An 18,182-nucleotide genomic window follows, 5' to 3' on the forward strand; every position below is an offset into this window, starting at 1 on the left:
TCCTCTTGATTTTCCCTACAAATTGGCCGGAGGGGACCTACATGTTTTATGCCGACTCCGAACGGCATCTGCAAGGCAGATGAGTTTTCACTGAGAGCTTTTCATGGCAGAAATACACCCGGAGCGCTTGCCAAACACTGCCGAGGGGCGACCCCGCTTAGAAAAATTTTCTTCTAATTGAAAAACCTTATTTCTAAAATTTTGATGTTGCTTTGCCCGGGAGTTGAACCCAGGGCATACGGTGTGATAGGCGGAGCACGCTACCATCACACCACGGTGGCCGCCAGCTTCCTTACTTGTTTTTAATTAATTTCAACAGCTTTTTGGTTATTTTTTTAACAGGAAGTTTTGAAATAAATAAACTTGAAAATACCAAAACAGAACCAAACTCATTTTCTAATTTTAGTCCTTACCTTAAAAGTTTTACACGCTGATCGAATATACGTAAATTAATATCTGGTTCCTGCTCCCACATCGACAATATCTTATTATCAATTAGTGTAGCGAACATTTGAGATTCCAAAAAGCGCGACAAAAATGCGCGGTGATGTTCAGGTTGATCGGAGAGAAATGATGATTTATCAAAATTTTGTAAAGTTTCACGATTTGAAAGCCATTCATCACGTGCTTGATTCGGATAGATAACAAAAAATTCATATGCATAAAACATATGCACAAAACGATTGAGAAATGTTTCGCGCAAAGCATTATTTATACGCAAATCTTGATAGTATTGCTCTTCTACCGTTAACAGAGATGTCACTGCCGCTTTTGCATCTTTACGTGCAGCTTTAGTCGGTGACAATGTTGGCGCATCAACTGCATCCATACTTGTTGTAATTGTATCATTTAATGATACAGCGCTTGGTGATTGTGTGCGCATACCTTTGCGTCGTAAAAAATCTGCTATCCGAGGTACATGCTCAATTTTTGATGGATGTGCAATAAGTGGCTGATAATCAAGGTGCTGATGATAACCTATATCGCCAATCCCACCAGTTGGGCTACCATGACCGCTGCCGACCAGCGTATAAACGGTCTCTTGCAATTGATTAAAACGTTCCTTACTACGACGTGCAGCTTGCAAACCGGTTGGCAATGTACAACTACTAATCATAACATCGTGATGATCACGCGACGCATAACCATTTTTGAGTATTGGTTCATATGAACGATCGCGTTCTATTTCAAATTTGTCTAAAATTGATATTATTTCTGACATAAAATCGATTTTATGCGGAAATGCGGGCAATTCTTCAGGCAATTGTATAATTTTCTTATCAATATCTACAAAACAAAGTGTAGCTTCTGTGCCAATTTTATTAGCAGAAACGCAATCAGCATGTAGACCCATAACAAATGGCACTGGCGCATCTAAGAAGTGATGAAGTGCTGCAGGCAATATTGGTGCATACACATGTGGCCAAACAAATGGAAATAACACTGATGTAATGCATTCGCCAACGATCATTAACTTTTGATAGTCTAAAAAAATTTAGTGTTAAATTATTTAAGGAAAAAAACATGTACTTTTACATTAATTAAATAAATTAAATCACCTACCATTTGAACGTAGTAAAACCTGATTTTCGAGCAACACACAAGTTAATAACTGTATAACACATTCCACACCAAGATATGTGAATAACAAACGTAATGGAAAATCGAGTATTGGCAGTTCAGTGTTGGGCTCTGGACGTTGTAACACAACAGCTAAGGGCGGCAAGTGTGGCTCAATAGGTGGCAAGTATATGCGTATAGATTTGCCTGGCTGTGGTAACATTACTTCATACAAAATATTGTAAACATACGATTCTAAACTAATCCCTGCACCCGGTTGACGCGGAAGACATCTAAAATGAAATTTATAAATCACGTTATTATTGTTTAAAATAAATATAGATGTCAATTTGCATACTTGTAGAGATTTTTGAGAAACATCTGTGCAGCGAACGCGTATGGAACTTGACATATTAACGAAATACTTTTGGCAACAAATAATTTATCCTTTGTTATCTCGTAATAACTTTGTGCTGATTGTGGCGATTGCCCTGCAACTTTAAAATGACGCGGCAAAGAGCGGCTTACAGGACTTTCTCTTATACGATTGAGTGAATGAGTTTGTTGACCACTTGATAACTCTGTTATGAACATAGACTGTGTAAAAGCAGAAAAAAGAAAAGCTAATGCATTTATTTGAAAAAGAGAAGGTGGTGATATACATACCTGCAAAGTGTGCATTGCACTACATATATTACGATTTCGAATTTCTTCATAGAACACCAAACTGAAGCCATAACAACGTTTGCCATCTTCTCTGGTTGTGGCGAATGCATGAAATTTTGGTTCAATATCATGTTTTTGTGTACGAAAGCGTAAGCCTTGCGGTAGTGAAAGCTAGAAAGGAAAATAGGAAAATAAATAAGACTTTCTTTAACTTATACTACGTTTCCAACAAACAAAAACTCCGTATTCGCCAGTTTCGACCGACTGCTAGGTTAGGTTAGGTTGAACTGGCTGGTCCATGAGGACCGTCCGTAGTGTTACCAGAAGTTTGTTTTAACGACCAAACTGAAAAACCCTATCAAAAACCACGACCTATGTTATAAAATACTCCGTCCTCTTGGCAAATACTAGAAGCTTCCTAGGACTTAAGCCACTTGCTGCTTCTAGATCTGACAGCTGTATCACTCCTAATAGCTGGGGTCTTAGCCTGAAAAGCGCAGGGCACGAGCACAGAACGTGTTCGATCGTTTCCTCCTCCAACCCGCACTTCCTACATCTGCTATCACTGACCAAGCCTAATTTAAAGGCATGTGACTCCAGAAGGCAGTGTCCAGTCAGAATACCCGTCATGAGTCTACAGTCCTCTCTTTTTAAATGATAGCAGCAACTTTGTGAGTCTACACATAATCTTCGACACTTTACAGCCCCGCGCATAAACCTACGCATTTCCCGCTTGGTCGATCATGTGTACCTCTCGCCTTCGCTTAATCTCGCTTAGTCTATTTGGGGCGTCTACGGAGCAAGCTTCAAGGGATGCGCCCTTTTTAGCTACTTCATCTGCTTTTTCATTCCGATCTATTCTCATATACCCTGGGACCCAATATTGATGTATGCTTCTCCCTGTCCCGATTCTCTCCAGAGACTGCTTACATTCTAACACGCATTTAGATGCTGTGCTATGCGAGATTATTGCCTTAATTGCAGCTTGACTGTCAATATAAAAGTTAACACGGTTGCAGCTTAAGCTATTCTCTTCCAGGGTTTCTACTGCTTTGGATACATCCTAATATTTCCGCTTGAGAAACGATAATCCGGCCAGTAATCCGGCAGCCTGTAGGATCTGTTTATTTCCTGATCAACACAGTATACCGCAGACCCTACTCCCTCCACTACTTTAGAACCTCTGTGTACACATGTATCGCCTAGTCCGCCATTTGAGCACCCTTGCGCCAACCGTCCACCTCTATTGTAGCCTTAAGATCTCACAGCGCAGATAGGGAATCAGGTTGTTGTTGTTGTTGTAGCAATAAGGACACTTTCTGAAGGCCTTGGGGAGTGCTATCGAGTTGATGGTCCTTTGCCGGATACAGATCCGGTACGTTCCGGTACCAAGCCCGACCATCTCGGGAACGATTTGTTATGACCGCATGCGACCTTCTAGGCCATCCCTCCTTCAGGTAGTCTGTGATGGACCGATTGCTAAAAAACATCTAAAATATCGGGAGAAGTATCGAAAGATGCTTTTTACCTCGGTATCAATAATGCGAAAGTGAAAACCCAGAATTTAATTTCTGTTAAAAAACAGTTAACAAACACGACGATTTTGTTTGGTTTAAAATAGTATCTAGTACATACACAAGGTCTTTAAGTAAACAAAAAATGTTTTTAAAACTTTTCAGCACCCACCTTTAAATGAATGGTATAAATATATGTGTCATTTAAATGGATGTCTAATGATTTTGTTCAAAGGCGGGTATTTCTACACCCCTGCATTCGCCATCTCAAAGTAACATTCATCTGGGTCACATAGACCGAGGTTTAAGCTATTTTGTAAAAGTGAAAGTGGCATCCATCCCTGGATCCTTTTTTTCTTTTTTTTTTTTTGGGATAGCAATAGGTACTTTTTCGGTATAATTTTGGGTTTACTTCAGGATAACTTCGGATTTTGTTGTATAGTTTCTGGTCAATTACAGGATAATTTAGAAACGATTTCGATCATTTCGAAATGGTTTTCGGAAGAATTTAGGTAAAAACCATTTCGTAAATGTTCAGAGATAATTGCGAGACTTTCTTCGGATAGCTTCAAGATTGTTTTCGGGTTCATTAAAGAACTTTCCTTAAATTATTTTACGATCTTTTACGGGGCTACTAGGGGACTAGTTCGGATTAATTTCGTGATTAGTTTTGTTGTCAGTCCAGGACTATTTCGAAACTATTTCGATATTGTTTGGCATCATTTCGGGACCGTTTCGAATTTGTATTCGGCGTTATTTCGAGACTTTTTCGGAGCAGTCTCGAAACTATTTACGACCAGTTCGGGTGTGTTTTGGCTAATTTTGAAAATGTTTGGGGTTACTTTGAGAAATATTTCGGAGCAATTTTGAAACTGTTTTAAGTTTGAACTGGGTTTATGCTATGCTCAGCATCATTTCGAAATTGTTTTCGGAATAGCTTTTCTACTTTTGAATGATAATTTAGGGCCTGTTTCAATCAATGATTGTAAGAGAATTAAGAAGTCATATATTTGATGGTAGATTGAGATTTGTATCCCTTCAATTACTATACAAACAACAATTGTACGTAAACCATGGTTGCAATCAAATACTCAAAAGTAAGTGTATAATGTAATGTTAATAATCATAAACAAGTAAGGAAGGCTAAGTTCGGATGTAACCGAACATTACATACTCAGCTGAGAGCTTTGGAGACAAAATAAGGGAAAATCATCATTTAGGAAAATGAACCTATGGTAACCATGGAATGTGTTTGTATGACATGGGTATCATCTATAATGTGTTTGTACCATATGGGTATCAAATTAAGGGTATTAATGAGGGTTTTAAAAGGGAGTGGCCCTCAATTGTATATATGAAGGCGTTAACGCTATATCGACCAATATGTGGACCAGGGTGACCCAGAACATCATCTGTCGGGTACCGCTAATTTATTTATATATGTAACTAGCAGACCCGTCAGACGTTGTTCTGCCCTAAATTTGGTCTATCTCCATACATTTTAATAAGCTTTCCGTCTAGCTCTGCCCCTCTCATCACTTTTTCTTAATCCTTTATTCACTCCACCCTCCGTATTTTCGCTACATCTATCTCTATTTTCGTCTCACTCTATCTCTTTCTCAGTCTCCTTCTCTCTTTTCTCTTCTCTAAAGTTTTTCCCATTCTTCTTCATCCCTTATTGCCAGGCAAATCGAATAGGACGTATGTAAATAGCTATATGGGTATTATTAATTCATGTCTTTATTTCGGCTTCGCATGCACATTTATCAGTTTTGCCAGGCTAATGCAACTAAATCGAATATCACAATGAAAATTACTTTAAAGCTCTCAGCAACAACTTTCATTTGATATCCATATTACACACACATTCTAGGGGTATCCTGGACCAGGTTTTGCCCATATCTTGAGACCCTAGTCACCCAGCGGTATAAAAATTACTCTGTACTAAAGCACTCATCCACAGCTTCAATTTGATACCCATAATGTAAAAACACATCCTAGTGTTACCCTGATGCACGTTTTGGCCTATATCTCGAGACCCTTCACAAATAGGTATGAAAACTACCCTGTGAGTGCTTTAGACTCATCAACAGCTTTCATTTGTTATCCATGTTGTATAAACACTTTCTAGGGGTACCCGGGTCCACGCTTTGGCCTCAATCTCGAGACCCTAGTCACCAATAGGTATGAAAACTACCCTGTACTAAAGCACTCATCAACAGCTTTCATTCGTTATCCATATTCTATAAACACATTCTAGGGGTACCCGCGTCCACGTTTTCGCTTATATCTCGAGACCCTAGTTACCCGCGGGTACGAAAAATACTCCGTATCAAAGTACTCATTCGATACCCATATTGTACAAACATATCCCAGGATTACCCACGTCCACGTTTTGATCTCAAGACCCTATTCAGAACGGGATAAAAATTAGCCTATACCAGTCTCCTGGTTCTAAGCTACCCCTCCACCAATTTTCAGCCAAATATGTTCATCCGTTACTTCCTCTTCAATCACTCTTTATCTATTAAAAAAAGCGCATCAAAATCCGTTGCGTATTTTTAAAGGTTTAAGCATTCAAAGGGACATAAGGCCGTGACACAATGACATTTTTCATAAAGTTGCGCTTAACACAAGCTTATACATTCCAATAATATCGCCACAATCAACCAAGATGTTGCGTTTGTAAATATGAAAGAACTTCAGACTTGGCAATTGAAGTTTATTTCGCCTTGCCCATTCACATAAAAAATTTCGCAATGCACTGGTATAAACATTATCCCTATACAACAAGGATACTTGATAACATATTTTGTGTCGTATTCATTTGTTATATTACAGCTTTTACTTGCGAAAAATGTTAGAAAATTTACCAACCAGTAGGAAAAATAATTTCACTTGCAAAGTGTGTCAACACCCTTAACCAAAACAAATGTCACATTCTTCTTCTTATGATTTGCTTGTAACAAAATTTGGGAGATGGCTACTGTTCAATATCAGATGGCGCCAGTGTCGCTCATTCTACCGTTCTCCATAAAAATGCGTGCAATCTACTCATAATGCATAAGCTTGTGTTAAACTCATCTATATGAAAAGCTGCTTATGTGTCGGATCTAATAGGGACAGAAAAAAACGACTTTGTTTTATACTATGTAGTGATGTACATCCATACAGACCTATAAACCTACGCCCGAAGTTAAATAACGCAGCGAATGCTATATATGTACGTATGTATGTGTCACATCAAGCCTCACTCAAAAGCAATTAGCACGGACAGTTTACAGCGAACAAACACACATACGCATTTTTTGATAAAAATGTTACTTTTGTTTAAACGATTTGGCTGATATAAGAAAGGAATCAAGTATTTTTTTTGATGCAGATCGAAAATAAATATTTCAAAGTTTTACTGAAAAGTAGAATTTTTGAAATCCATCCATCCGTTTATGATTTATAGCTGTGTAAACAAAAATTTTCGTCGCTTTATCCGTCTTTGGTAATGAATTATCGCACTTTATCGAAATTTTCGATATCGGTAAAGTAGGCGTGGTTATAGTCCGATTTCGTTCATTTTAAATAACGATCTGAGATGAGTGCCCAGGAACTTACATACCATATTTCATTAAGATACCTCAAAATTTACTCAAGTTATCGTGTTTACGGACGGACGGACGGACATGGCAGAGCAGAGCTCGAAAAAATGATAGAAGAAGTGGATCCGGACATTGTTTTATGGTCAGAAACACGTATAACTTCAGATATTCTTGATTCTGAAATTAATATTGCACCGTATACATTAATTCGCTGCGACTCTCATAGTAGACATACGGGAGGGGTCGTTTTATTACTGAAAAAGGAAATCAAGTACAAAGTCAAGTTTAATCAATCAATTGATAGAAATGTATGGTGTGCTATAGTAAAATTAAAGCAAGTGGACATTAAGTGGCAAATAGGTGTGTTGTACCATTCCCCAAGTTCTAGTGACAGTGAATTTTTAAATCACGTAGAGAGTATTTTATCAGAAGTATTAGAATCAGGTACGAATTCCCTTCTAGTTGGAGATTTCTATATAAACTTAAATATTAACTCTTCGAGTAGCTACAAACTGAATGAAATTTGTGCACGTAGCGCAATGAAACAAAAAATTAATTTCAATACAAGAGTCGCGGAAACTTCTCAAACAAAAATAGATTTATTATATGCAAACGCTGATATACTGTCTTGTGTAAATCTTGAAGATCACAGAATATCCGATCACGAAACTATTTCATTTGCTATAAAAGTAAGTAATTCAAACCCGTTACGAAGAGTCATTTCACCAACATCCTGGGAGAATTATTCGGCCGATAACTTGACGACTCTACTGAGGAATTGCGATCTCAGTTTAATAAGAAGCATGAATGTCAACGACATGGTCAACTATATAAATACTTGTTTACTAGATTGTATGGGAGTACTAACGTTTGAAAAAAACAGTACGGTAAAGTTAAGAAATACATAAATGGTATGACCAAGAATTGACAGAATTGAATAAACTAAAATACCGGTTGCACTCACAAGCTACAGCAACGGGTGACTATACCGAATATAACATGGTCGCGAAGTACTACAAAAAACTAATCAAATTTAAAAAGATTAAATACATGGAGAATAATATTGATATCAATTGTTCAGATAGCAGGCTAATGTGGAAGTATCTTAAGCATGCTGTAAACTTAACGGGGCCAAAAGAAAAGATCTTGACGGTGATCGTAAAAGGTGTGATGCGGCAATTACCCACCGACGTGTGCCGTACGTACGGCCGTTTGTCGTACGAAGCACGTTTGACCGAACTCTCAAGCCCGTAGGAATCATTGTGTGCGTCTGTGTACATGTACATAACATATTTGTGTGTGTATTGTTTACAGATAAGCACTGTTGCCATTGACCATTTTGCATGCAAATTAAAGTTTATGTTGAGTTAATTGAGTTTTTAAAAAACTCTTGCATTTTATTTCAATGCTGCTCAAAAACTGACTAAGCTTTACATTTTACTCTTATTTATAACTTACAAATAGTTTACAATAGGAATATTGAATAGGATGTTTATCTTAATACGATACCTTAGTAATTTTACTCCTGGCATTGCATCAGCTGGCTAACGCAATGTCAGTATGTGGGAATGGAATGTTACAACAGATTCCGTAAATAAATCAAATAGCAATGTTTAAACAATTTGTTTATATTTGCCACCTGATTTGAGTGGAGTCATGTTCCTTAACTTGCATGTTTATGGAAACATCAACTTTTTCCAATTTAATTTTTGATGTTGTAAAAGGCTGGAATTAATATTAATTAAATATAAATAGATTACATATTTATAATCTGCACTTTTACATAATTATTTCGAATTATTTTCACAATTTTTGAAACTTTAATTAGGTGTTTTTGTATAAGACTGCAAACGGTCAAAAATTAGCGCACAAAAGTTTACTGGGCAACTCTGTCTAGTGAGAGAGCGATCAGCTGATACGTTCTTACGGAAAAAATCAAAATTGTTTTGATTTCTACGTTCCGGGCTACGTACGTACGGGCGTTGCACGTCGGTGAGTTTTCGTTTACATTGCACACTCATAAGATAGGTCGTGTCAGCTGACACGTTTTTTCTACGTACGTTCGTGAGTAACCACGGCTTAACATATGATACACCCTGCGATATTGCTGAAGCATTGAACTCCTTCTTTATAGATAGCATTGTTGATATAAACAGGGAAATTGAAGTTGTTCAGAGTCAGAACGACTTCCAATGTACAACTAGGTCATGTTTAAAATTCGAAGAAATTACGGTTGAGGATGTTATACGTATAGCAAAAAGGTTCAAAAATAAAACTGGGGGGAAAATTTACTTTCAGAAGGCGTAATTAAAGATTCGGTATCGTACATGGGTTTCTTCTATGCAACCGCTATAAACAAATCCATGACTACTGGAATAGTGCCAGACATGTGGAAAATTTCGACAATAGTACCAATTAGGAAAGTAAAAGATTCAATAATGGCAGAAGAACTAAGGCCGATAAATACACTGCCGAACATAGAAAAAATTCTGGAAATTGTAATAAAAAATCAACTGCTTAATTACTTAGAAAATAATAAAATCCTTATAAAGGAACAATCCGGTTTCCGAGAAAGGCACTCTTGCGAGACGGCGTTAAATTACGTCATATCTAGCTGGACGGAAGAGCTGAGCCTAAAAAAACATATAGTAGCAGTTTTCATTGACCTGAAAAGAGCGTTTGAAACAATTGATAGGAATATAATGCTCGATAAACTACAAAAAATTGGTATTAGGGAAAATGAATTGCAGTGGTTTAGTAGCTTCTTATCAGACCGGAAACAAAGAACAACCATCGAGTCAGTAGTTTCATCCGAGGCACAAGTGGACATAGGTTTACCACAAGGGTCGGTATTAGCACCAATCCTGTTCAACATTTACATAAACGACATATCATCGGCACTGAAATATAGTAAAGTCAGGTTGTTTGCAGATGATGCGCTACTTGAAGTAAATGAAACGGACATTTCAATAGCAAGGAGCAAAATGCAAGAAGATTTGGACTCATTGTATAGATGGCTTTGCACTAATAAACTCAAGCTTAACGTTAACAAAACTAAGTTCATGGATTTATCTAGGACGACCAATAGATAATCACTTAATTTTGATCTAAAAATAATGAAGAAATATAAGTTGAAAGTTTATAGATCCATCATAGAACCGCACTTCTTATATTGCCCTACAATATTCTTTATTGCCAATGAAACACAAGTAGACAGGTTACAAATTATGCAAAACAAAGCTATGAGATTTATATTGAAAGTGAGGTACGACACTTCCATAAAGAGTATGCTTGATGCACTAAACTGGCTGAGCGTGAAACAGTTGATTTTTTGCCATAGTATGAAATTTGTATTTTATATCAAGCATGGTAAATTACCAGCCTACCTAAGTGAAAAACTTGTTTATGTGAATGAAACCCATTCTTACATAATCAGGGAAAATAATAATTTTAGATTACCTCTTCTCAAAACAGAAATGGACAAGCCTGAAATGTTTTAATGAACTACCTAATCATGTTAAAAATTGTGAAAACTTAAACACCTTCAAAAAAAGGTTATTAGAATATTGCAAAACCCTTCCAATAAGATAAAATATTTTGTATCTGTATGTCATGTTACTGATCCTTGAGCGTACACGGCAATCCAAATAGACACAGAGGAACCTTATGCATCAGGTCAAATACATATATTGCTCGCAATCAAATTAGGAAAGAATTCCTGAAAATATCGTCCCAGACAAACAGTTGAAGTGTTCATGTGAATCACGTATATTCCTACAACAATGATATATTATAATGAATTATGTTTACATAAAAGCTGGTACAGGGAGGATTGGAAACACGTCCTTTCCAACCGTCCGATAAGAGTGGCTTATTCTGCTGAGCTGCTAGCTTTTGGGTTGGCCGGAATCAAATGCATTCCGACAGCATAAATAATAAAACTGGGTATTCATACGTCTTGGAGTAGGGCAGGATTGAGAACACGTCCTTCCAACCTCCCAATGATATGACTCCAAGACTCGCCCGTTGGGACCACCAGTTCCCGTGCTGATCGGAATCTCATGCATTCCGACACCCCAATCGCTAGAATCCTATTATTATTAAAATGTATTTAAAAATTTGTAATAATCTAAGTTTTAGGCTTAAAACGCCGTAATAATAAATAAATAATAATAATAATGGCTAAATGAATTTCTTTTTACGCCCAGATCATTTTGATAGATAGAAGTCTAAATCTATCTCGATTAGTTTATGCCGTTACGGATTACAGTTATGCGAAAAAAATTATATATTCTGTGAGCTCTGATCAGCTGAGTAAAATAAAAAAACGCGTACTTAGTAGATCTAACATTTGTTATTTTTTCTATATGGCCCAACAATACATTTATCGCTTGGGTGAAAATTGATTTCGATCCGTGATCGTAACTGACAATACGGCCCCTGAATAAAAATAAAGAAAAGTATTTAATAACGTTCATTAACACCAACTTTTTCCACTCGAGTACCTATGAATTGCTCATACTTTTCACTAATAAATCATGCATACTTTTTGTGTGAATTATTAAGTTTTCAATTCAAAAAAATATGATCTTACATACTTTTTGATGCATTTAGCATATATACCTCTTGTATGCATACAATTTATTCAAATTGAGAAGAGAATGCTTTCGTCAATACAGCAAATAGGAAAAAAGTATTTAAGAAGAACCTAAAATATCTTTAGTCCGCTAATATCGGGGTGGCGCATATTAAATTTTAATTGAAGTCAATTGAAAGCCAGCCAAGTAATCTTGTCTGTGAGCTATCTCTGTATATACATATACATAGAGTGGGTCAATTTGTATGAACGAAAGTTAACCGATATCGGGCCATCGATTTTTCGATAGGATTTGGGCTCAGGAAGAAAAAGTTCCACTAGGCATACCCAAAAAATAGATTTCGAGCCTGTGAAATTTTTTGACTTTTTTTCGACTTTGATTTTTAAGGTTTTTTTTTGGCCTACTACAAAAACTTTCCTATTTATACCCTGTCCGACGCAAAAATGTTCGCTAAAAACGTTTTTATTTATATTTGGTTTTCAAAAAACTGTTATCGACAACGTTTTTAGCGGACATTTTTGGGTCGGACAGGGTATACATGAAAATTTTACAATCAAATGAAAATTTTTTTAGTAGGTCATGAAAAAAACCTTCAAAATCAAAGTCGAAAAAAAGTCAAAAAAATTAAATTTCGCAGGCTCGAAAACTATTTTTTGGGTATGCGTAGTGGAACTTTTTTTTCCTGAGCCGAAATCCTATCGAAAAATCGATGGCGCGATATCGGTTAATAAATCGACCCAGTCTAATATATGTACATATGTTTATACCAGAGTTGGGGGTAGTGCATAAATGCACCAGCCTTTATTCACAGTTCAGTGGTAATGCAAAAATATCAGCCCCACTCAGCTATATGGTAGTCACGCGAAAATTTAAAAGCTGTTATCGAAAATGTTTTCAGCTTAGTGCACCAGAAAAATTTCTTCACTCATTTGAGTGGAGCATAGAAAACTTCCAATTATTTTATTTTTTTTTTCACTCGAATGAGTGGTAGTGGAAAAATAAAATGACTGCAATAATTTTTTTTAGTCGTAGTGGGGAACTATCACAAAGCTGGGAAAGAAAAGTGCGCACTCAAATTTTTCAAACATAGAGTAATGCTAATGAAAGTGTAATGCAATCCAAATTTAGTGCACTAATCCAACTATAGTTTATATGTGCGTACATATTAGGACGATTGACTTAGGTTAGGTTAGGTGGTAGCTGACCTGGTAGGGAAAGCTCACTTGGACAACATGAAGGTCCGTTGTGATACCACATAAAATAACGGTGACGTAGCTTTAGCTACTTAGAGAATTTGCGTAGCAACGATATAGTTCGGCGCTAAAAGTGAGTCGCGAGCGAAATGTTGTTGTTGTTGTTGTTGTAGCGATAAGGACACTCCCCGAAGGCATTGGGAAGTGTTACCGATGTTGATTGGATTCGATACCTTCCCGGAGCAAGAGAATATGGTTGATGGTCCTTTTGCCGGATGCTGATCCGGTACGTTCCGGTAAGGGACACCAAAAGGTACTAGCCCGACGATCTCGGGAACGATTTGGTATGACCACATGACGCCCTCTACGCAATAACGCCCTCCAACCCCCCAGATCCATCAGAAGTTCGGGATCGCCAGAGTTTTGGCTGTTAATGAAACAGTATTCGCTATGTGAAGGTGAGGCTGACAATTAGGTTGGAGAAGCTATTTATTGCGCTGTCAACCACTTGAGAGGGTTGCGCTACTCAACTGCAACGTAATAACTTCGCAGACCTCCTGCCATCCACTTTCGGGCAGAAAGATCTTGCTACCCTGCAAGAGGTGGTGTCCGCCCAACGCTTGCTGAGCTGATTTGAAGCCCATTCATTCAGGAGCAGACAACAGGTGGCCAGCGGAACCCGAAATCCCTAGAGCCATCTTTGGCCCATCAACCCTTCCGTCCAACTTTCACGCATCCGTGAAAAAGTGGAACCTGGTAAGAAGGCTAGGGTGCCCGAAATACTTCTCAAAATTAAAAAAAAAAATTATTTTTTCGTGATTTGGCAGGCATCTCAGAAAAGTGAAATTACTCATAAACAGGTTTAAAAAAATTTGAATAATCGAACACTCTTATATGTAAACATTCATACATTATATTGTATGAACATATGTATACAGCAAATACTATGTATTCATTTCTACAGACACATCCTCCACCACTTAAAATTTAAATTTACTTAAGAGCTAATAAGTATCAAACATATGTACATGTATATACATACAAGTATTGTATGTACATTAGACTGGGTCGATTTATTAACCGATATCGCGCCAACGATTTTTGGATAGGATTTGGGCTCAGGAAAAAAAATTTCACTACGCATACCCAAAAAAATATTATAGAGCCTGCGAAAAAAAATAGCGAAAGGGTTAATTTTTCGACCAAAACACTCTTCAAAACCCAAAAAATTTATTTTTTTTTTTCAAAAACTATTATCGCCAACGTTTACAACAATTTTTTGAAAAAAAAAATATTTTTTGGGTTTTGGGGAGTGTTTTGGTCGGTTTTTTCGCAGGCTCGAAAATTATTTTTTTGGATATGCGAGGTGGAACTTTTTTCCTGAGCCCAAATCCTATCGAAAAATCGATGGCGCGATATCGGTAACTTTCGTCCATACAAATCGATCCACCCTAATGTACATACATGTATTATAAGATACATACCATACAAATACCATGAGCATCAAATGGATTCCATGGTACATTCTCCGGATAGTGTGCCAGTGGTTTGCTCTTATAGGCGCGATCGAGTGGTGAACAATGCAAATTATCACCTTTAATAGCATGTTAAAAAAATTATAAATATTTATCATAAATAAACAACACTAGAGAGAATTTTATAAGACCTATTAGTGCAAAAGATGTACATTAGACTGTTCCAAGAAAATATTTATCCCTTTTTGAATTGTTTTCGAAAGATTTTCCGTCATCGCCTGTCGATTTTTTTTTTGGCTTATATGTTAATTGTAATCTAATTTGGTTTATATGTTAATTGTAATCTAATTTGTCGAAAACGCGCCTGTGTCCAAAAAAAAAACTGCTTTAATAATGTTGTTGATCCATGTCGGGCCAGTAAGCTATATTGCCGTTCATAGCAAAAATGCAGTAAAGTTCGCTCACTGCCGTTTAGGTATTTTGATGCCAATAAATTTCTGCGATTCTAATTTATTTATTAACTTTAAAAACTCTTATTTAAAGTTCAAATTCAAAGATAAAACAGGTTTTTTAATTTGAAGTTTACTTAAAAAATCGTAATATGTATACCCAAGTCAAAAATTCAATTTTCTCTAATTTTTTACACTTTACTGCCTTTTTTGCCCATATGACACTACCTTATTTTGCCTTGGATTCCAAGCGAGAAATACTGTCGCTACTTTATTGGAACACCAAAGAGAAGACAATTTCGTAATGTTATGGTGTGGCGGTAGAGTGTTCTCCTAAATAAATAAAATAAATTTAAGGCGCGATAACCTCCGAAGAGATCTAAGCCCGAGCTTCTCTTCCAATTTGCGTCGTGCTCTTCCGATTTTCCCTACAAATTGGCCGGACGGGACCTACATGTTTTATGCCGACTCCGAACGGCATCTGCAAGGCAGATGAGTTATCATCACTGAAAGCTTTTCATGGCAGAAATACACACGGAGCGCTTGCCAAACACTACCGAGGGGCGACCCCGCTTAGAAAAATTTTCTTCTAATTGAAAAACCTTATTTCTAAAATATTGATGTAGCATTGCCGGGGTTGTGAACCCAGGGCATACGGTGTGGTAGGCGGAGCACGCTACCATCACACCACGGTGGCCGCCACCGTGTTCTCCTATTACACCAAAAATCCTGTGTCAAGGCACGTGAAATGCAGAATCAAAATTTTTAGAAAAAAGTTTTTTCAATTAGAACACACTTTTTCCAAAGCGAGGTAGAACTTCGGCAGGGGTTTGACAAACACTCCTCTTATATTTGTGCCATGCAAAGCTTCTCTCATACATAAAACATGTAGGTCCCGCCACGCCGATTTGTAGGAAAATGTAAAAGTAGCAAAAAACGCTTGTTAAACTAACCCATTTAAAGGTACACGCAAAATTTCATCACCTATAAAATCATATAATAGAGTAAAGTTGGATATATAAATAGCGTTAGAGTTGATGATAGGTGTTGATAAAAAGTATATAACCAAAATGTCATTCATGGCCAAATGAGAATATGTGCCAATTTAATAAGAAACCATTAAATTGCGTAACTTTGCATTCAATGTCGTGGCTGTAACTCATCTCGTTAGTACGCTCTGTACTACAATATATTTATCTCCCTTGTTGCAAGCTTATCAATCCGCAATCATTTGTTCATTGTTATGAATGACTTCAAAGCCGTCTCTCTGTGCACCCTTTATATGGTGACACTTCCTCTGACCTTTTTACTTGTGCCCTCCTAATGGATTTCCCAACTAAATAACTCTTCAAAAAGTTAAAATTTTGATATCTCTATGTCAAATATTTTATAAAATGTTTATCTTAGCGTGGTCGCGCCTCTAACGCACAGAGTGTATACCACGACGCAAATTGGATGTGAATCTCGGCGTAGATCTCCTGAGAGGCATAACGTGCCATGTTATTATTATTAAAGGGCCAGCCTACCCTTAAATGGTCTAATAGACACGAATGCATACAAATATTAATGCACATATGTATATATAGTCACGCACCTGCAAAACGATCAGGCTCCAAGCCCGTATCCAAATCCAAACCGCATATCACAAAATAGTCTGCGAAACGTGAATATTGTGGATCTGATACACGTTTCAACTGACTTAGTTCGGTTGAACTCATTTCTCCGGGTGATGTAGGCGATGCATCCGCATGGGCGACGGATTTTTCATTACCACCAGCTTCATTTCGATAAAAATTATGAGTATTGTTACTACTACTATTGCTAGCACTCTTCCCACTGTTACTATACTTTCTCATCACAACTTTGCCACCAAATTGCTGATTACTGCTCGTTGGTACGAGTACATCAGTTAGTTCAATTGGTTGCTGTCGTTGTTGTTGTGGATCGGAAAGCATTAAATTCGTCATAAGTTGTATATTATTCTCTGTCATAATAATTTCACTTTACATATATCTACCGTCTCAAAATTACTAGTACCACTAACCAAATCAGTAACTTTGGCCTGCACAGAAGATGCTGGATGAAGTGAAGCTTTGTTTGTGTATTTTTGGTATTGTTTTGTTCTTAGTAACAATGCATGTACATAAATAAATATGGGTAATTAATACTTTGCTATGCAAAGATCCATCAATTTCCAATTTTTTTTTCCTATCCTTTCATTCATTGAGCATCGCCTCGATGTTAAGCTTTCTAAAAATTAAATATTGATTTTCCTGCAAACTAAAAATTTGTAAACGCCTCAGGCTATAAACATTTACCAATTATTATTAAATAAATTTTGCAATGCTTCAAATAAAGAAATTTGTTTCTTACCAATTTATATTGCGCACGTAGTTTGTGTTGATTTTGTTTTTACACCAAATGCTCTTGATGTAGCTGGTCCAATTGCTGCTAATGTTTTTGAGATTTCTATTTTTTTTTTTTTTTGCTTTTTCTTCTTTCTTTTTTGCTTCTCCAAATACACAATCAACATTTTCACTTTGCAGTTTGCATTTATTTAGATTACATTTTAGTTTCCCAATTTATGTAAAATTTCGCATCTTTTTTTTAATATTAAAATTTAATGGTAATAGTCTAGTTGAAGAATCGACTTTTTAATTTACAATTTAATTTACTATTTGTTTATGAATTTGCAAATATAGTCGTATGTTTTTCTTCATAGTGTACCTCATAGATTAGATTGATACGAATCTTTTGTTTACGCTCTCATATTTTCGCTCTCACGAGGGATTTATCTTCTAGTTGTTGCTGGCAACAATCACAGATAAATCCCTCGCGCCAGCTGAAGCGGGTGCCAGAACAAAAAATGTGCCAGCCAAAACGAAAAACGTGCCAAAAATTTTGATAAACTTTAGTTTGACCTACAACTGTAGAATAGCGTTCAAGAATTATGGGAGAAAGGATAAAAATACTTGCCTTAGTGTAAGTATTATTAGTTCGAAGGCGGAGGGTAAATATTATTTCCCATTCAAAAGTTATCACTAAAAACAGGTTTTGTAAATATGAACTCCCGATGCAACCATTATATCATAAGTCCGATTTACAGAAATTTCAAAAGAATATATGATTTTCAC

General features: G+C 36.7%; 1 protein-coding gene across 10 annotated transcripts in view; it reads right to left on the minus strand.

Annotated features, from left to right (window-relative positions):
* Positions 1-17,797, minus strand: part of pns (pinstripe) — a 55,865-nt gene extending 38,068 nt beyond the window's left edge. For 6 of the 10 annotated variants that reach the window (XM_067789410.1, XM_067789407.1, XM_067789408.1 and 3 more), the window contains exons 1-7: positions 17,422-17,797; positions 16,643-17,352; positions 14,609-14,718; positions 2,227-2,397; positions 1,919-2,157; positions 1,564-1,853; positions 414-1,485 (exon numbers count right to left, since the gene is read on the minus strand). In XM_067789410.1, coding sequence (XP_067645511.1) covers positions 414-1,485; positions 1,564-1,853; positions 1,919-2,157; positions 2,227-2,397; positions 14,609-14,718; positions 16,643-17,039 — 2,279 coding nt within the window. In that variant the 5' untranslated portion in view covers positions 17,040-17,352; positions 17,422-17,797. The remainder of the gene's footprint in view (positions 1-413; positions 1,486-1,563; positions 1,854-1,918; positions 2,158-2,226; positions 2,398-14,608; positions 14,719-16,642; positions 17,353-17,421) is intronic. The other 4 variants (XM_067789406.1, XM_067789405.1, XM_067789412.1 and 1 more) reach the window with 4 other exon arrangements.
* Between the last annotated feature and the right edge of the window lie 385 nt (positions 17,798-18,182).

This window comes from Eurosta solidaginis, chromosome 5 (assembly GCF_040869045.1).
Source record: "Eurosta solidaginis isolate ZX-2024a chromosome 5, ASM4086904v1, whole genome shotgun sequence".
Lineage (NCBI taxonomy): Eukaryota > Metazoa > Arthropoda > Insecta > Diptera > Tephritidae > Eurosta > Eurosta solidaginis.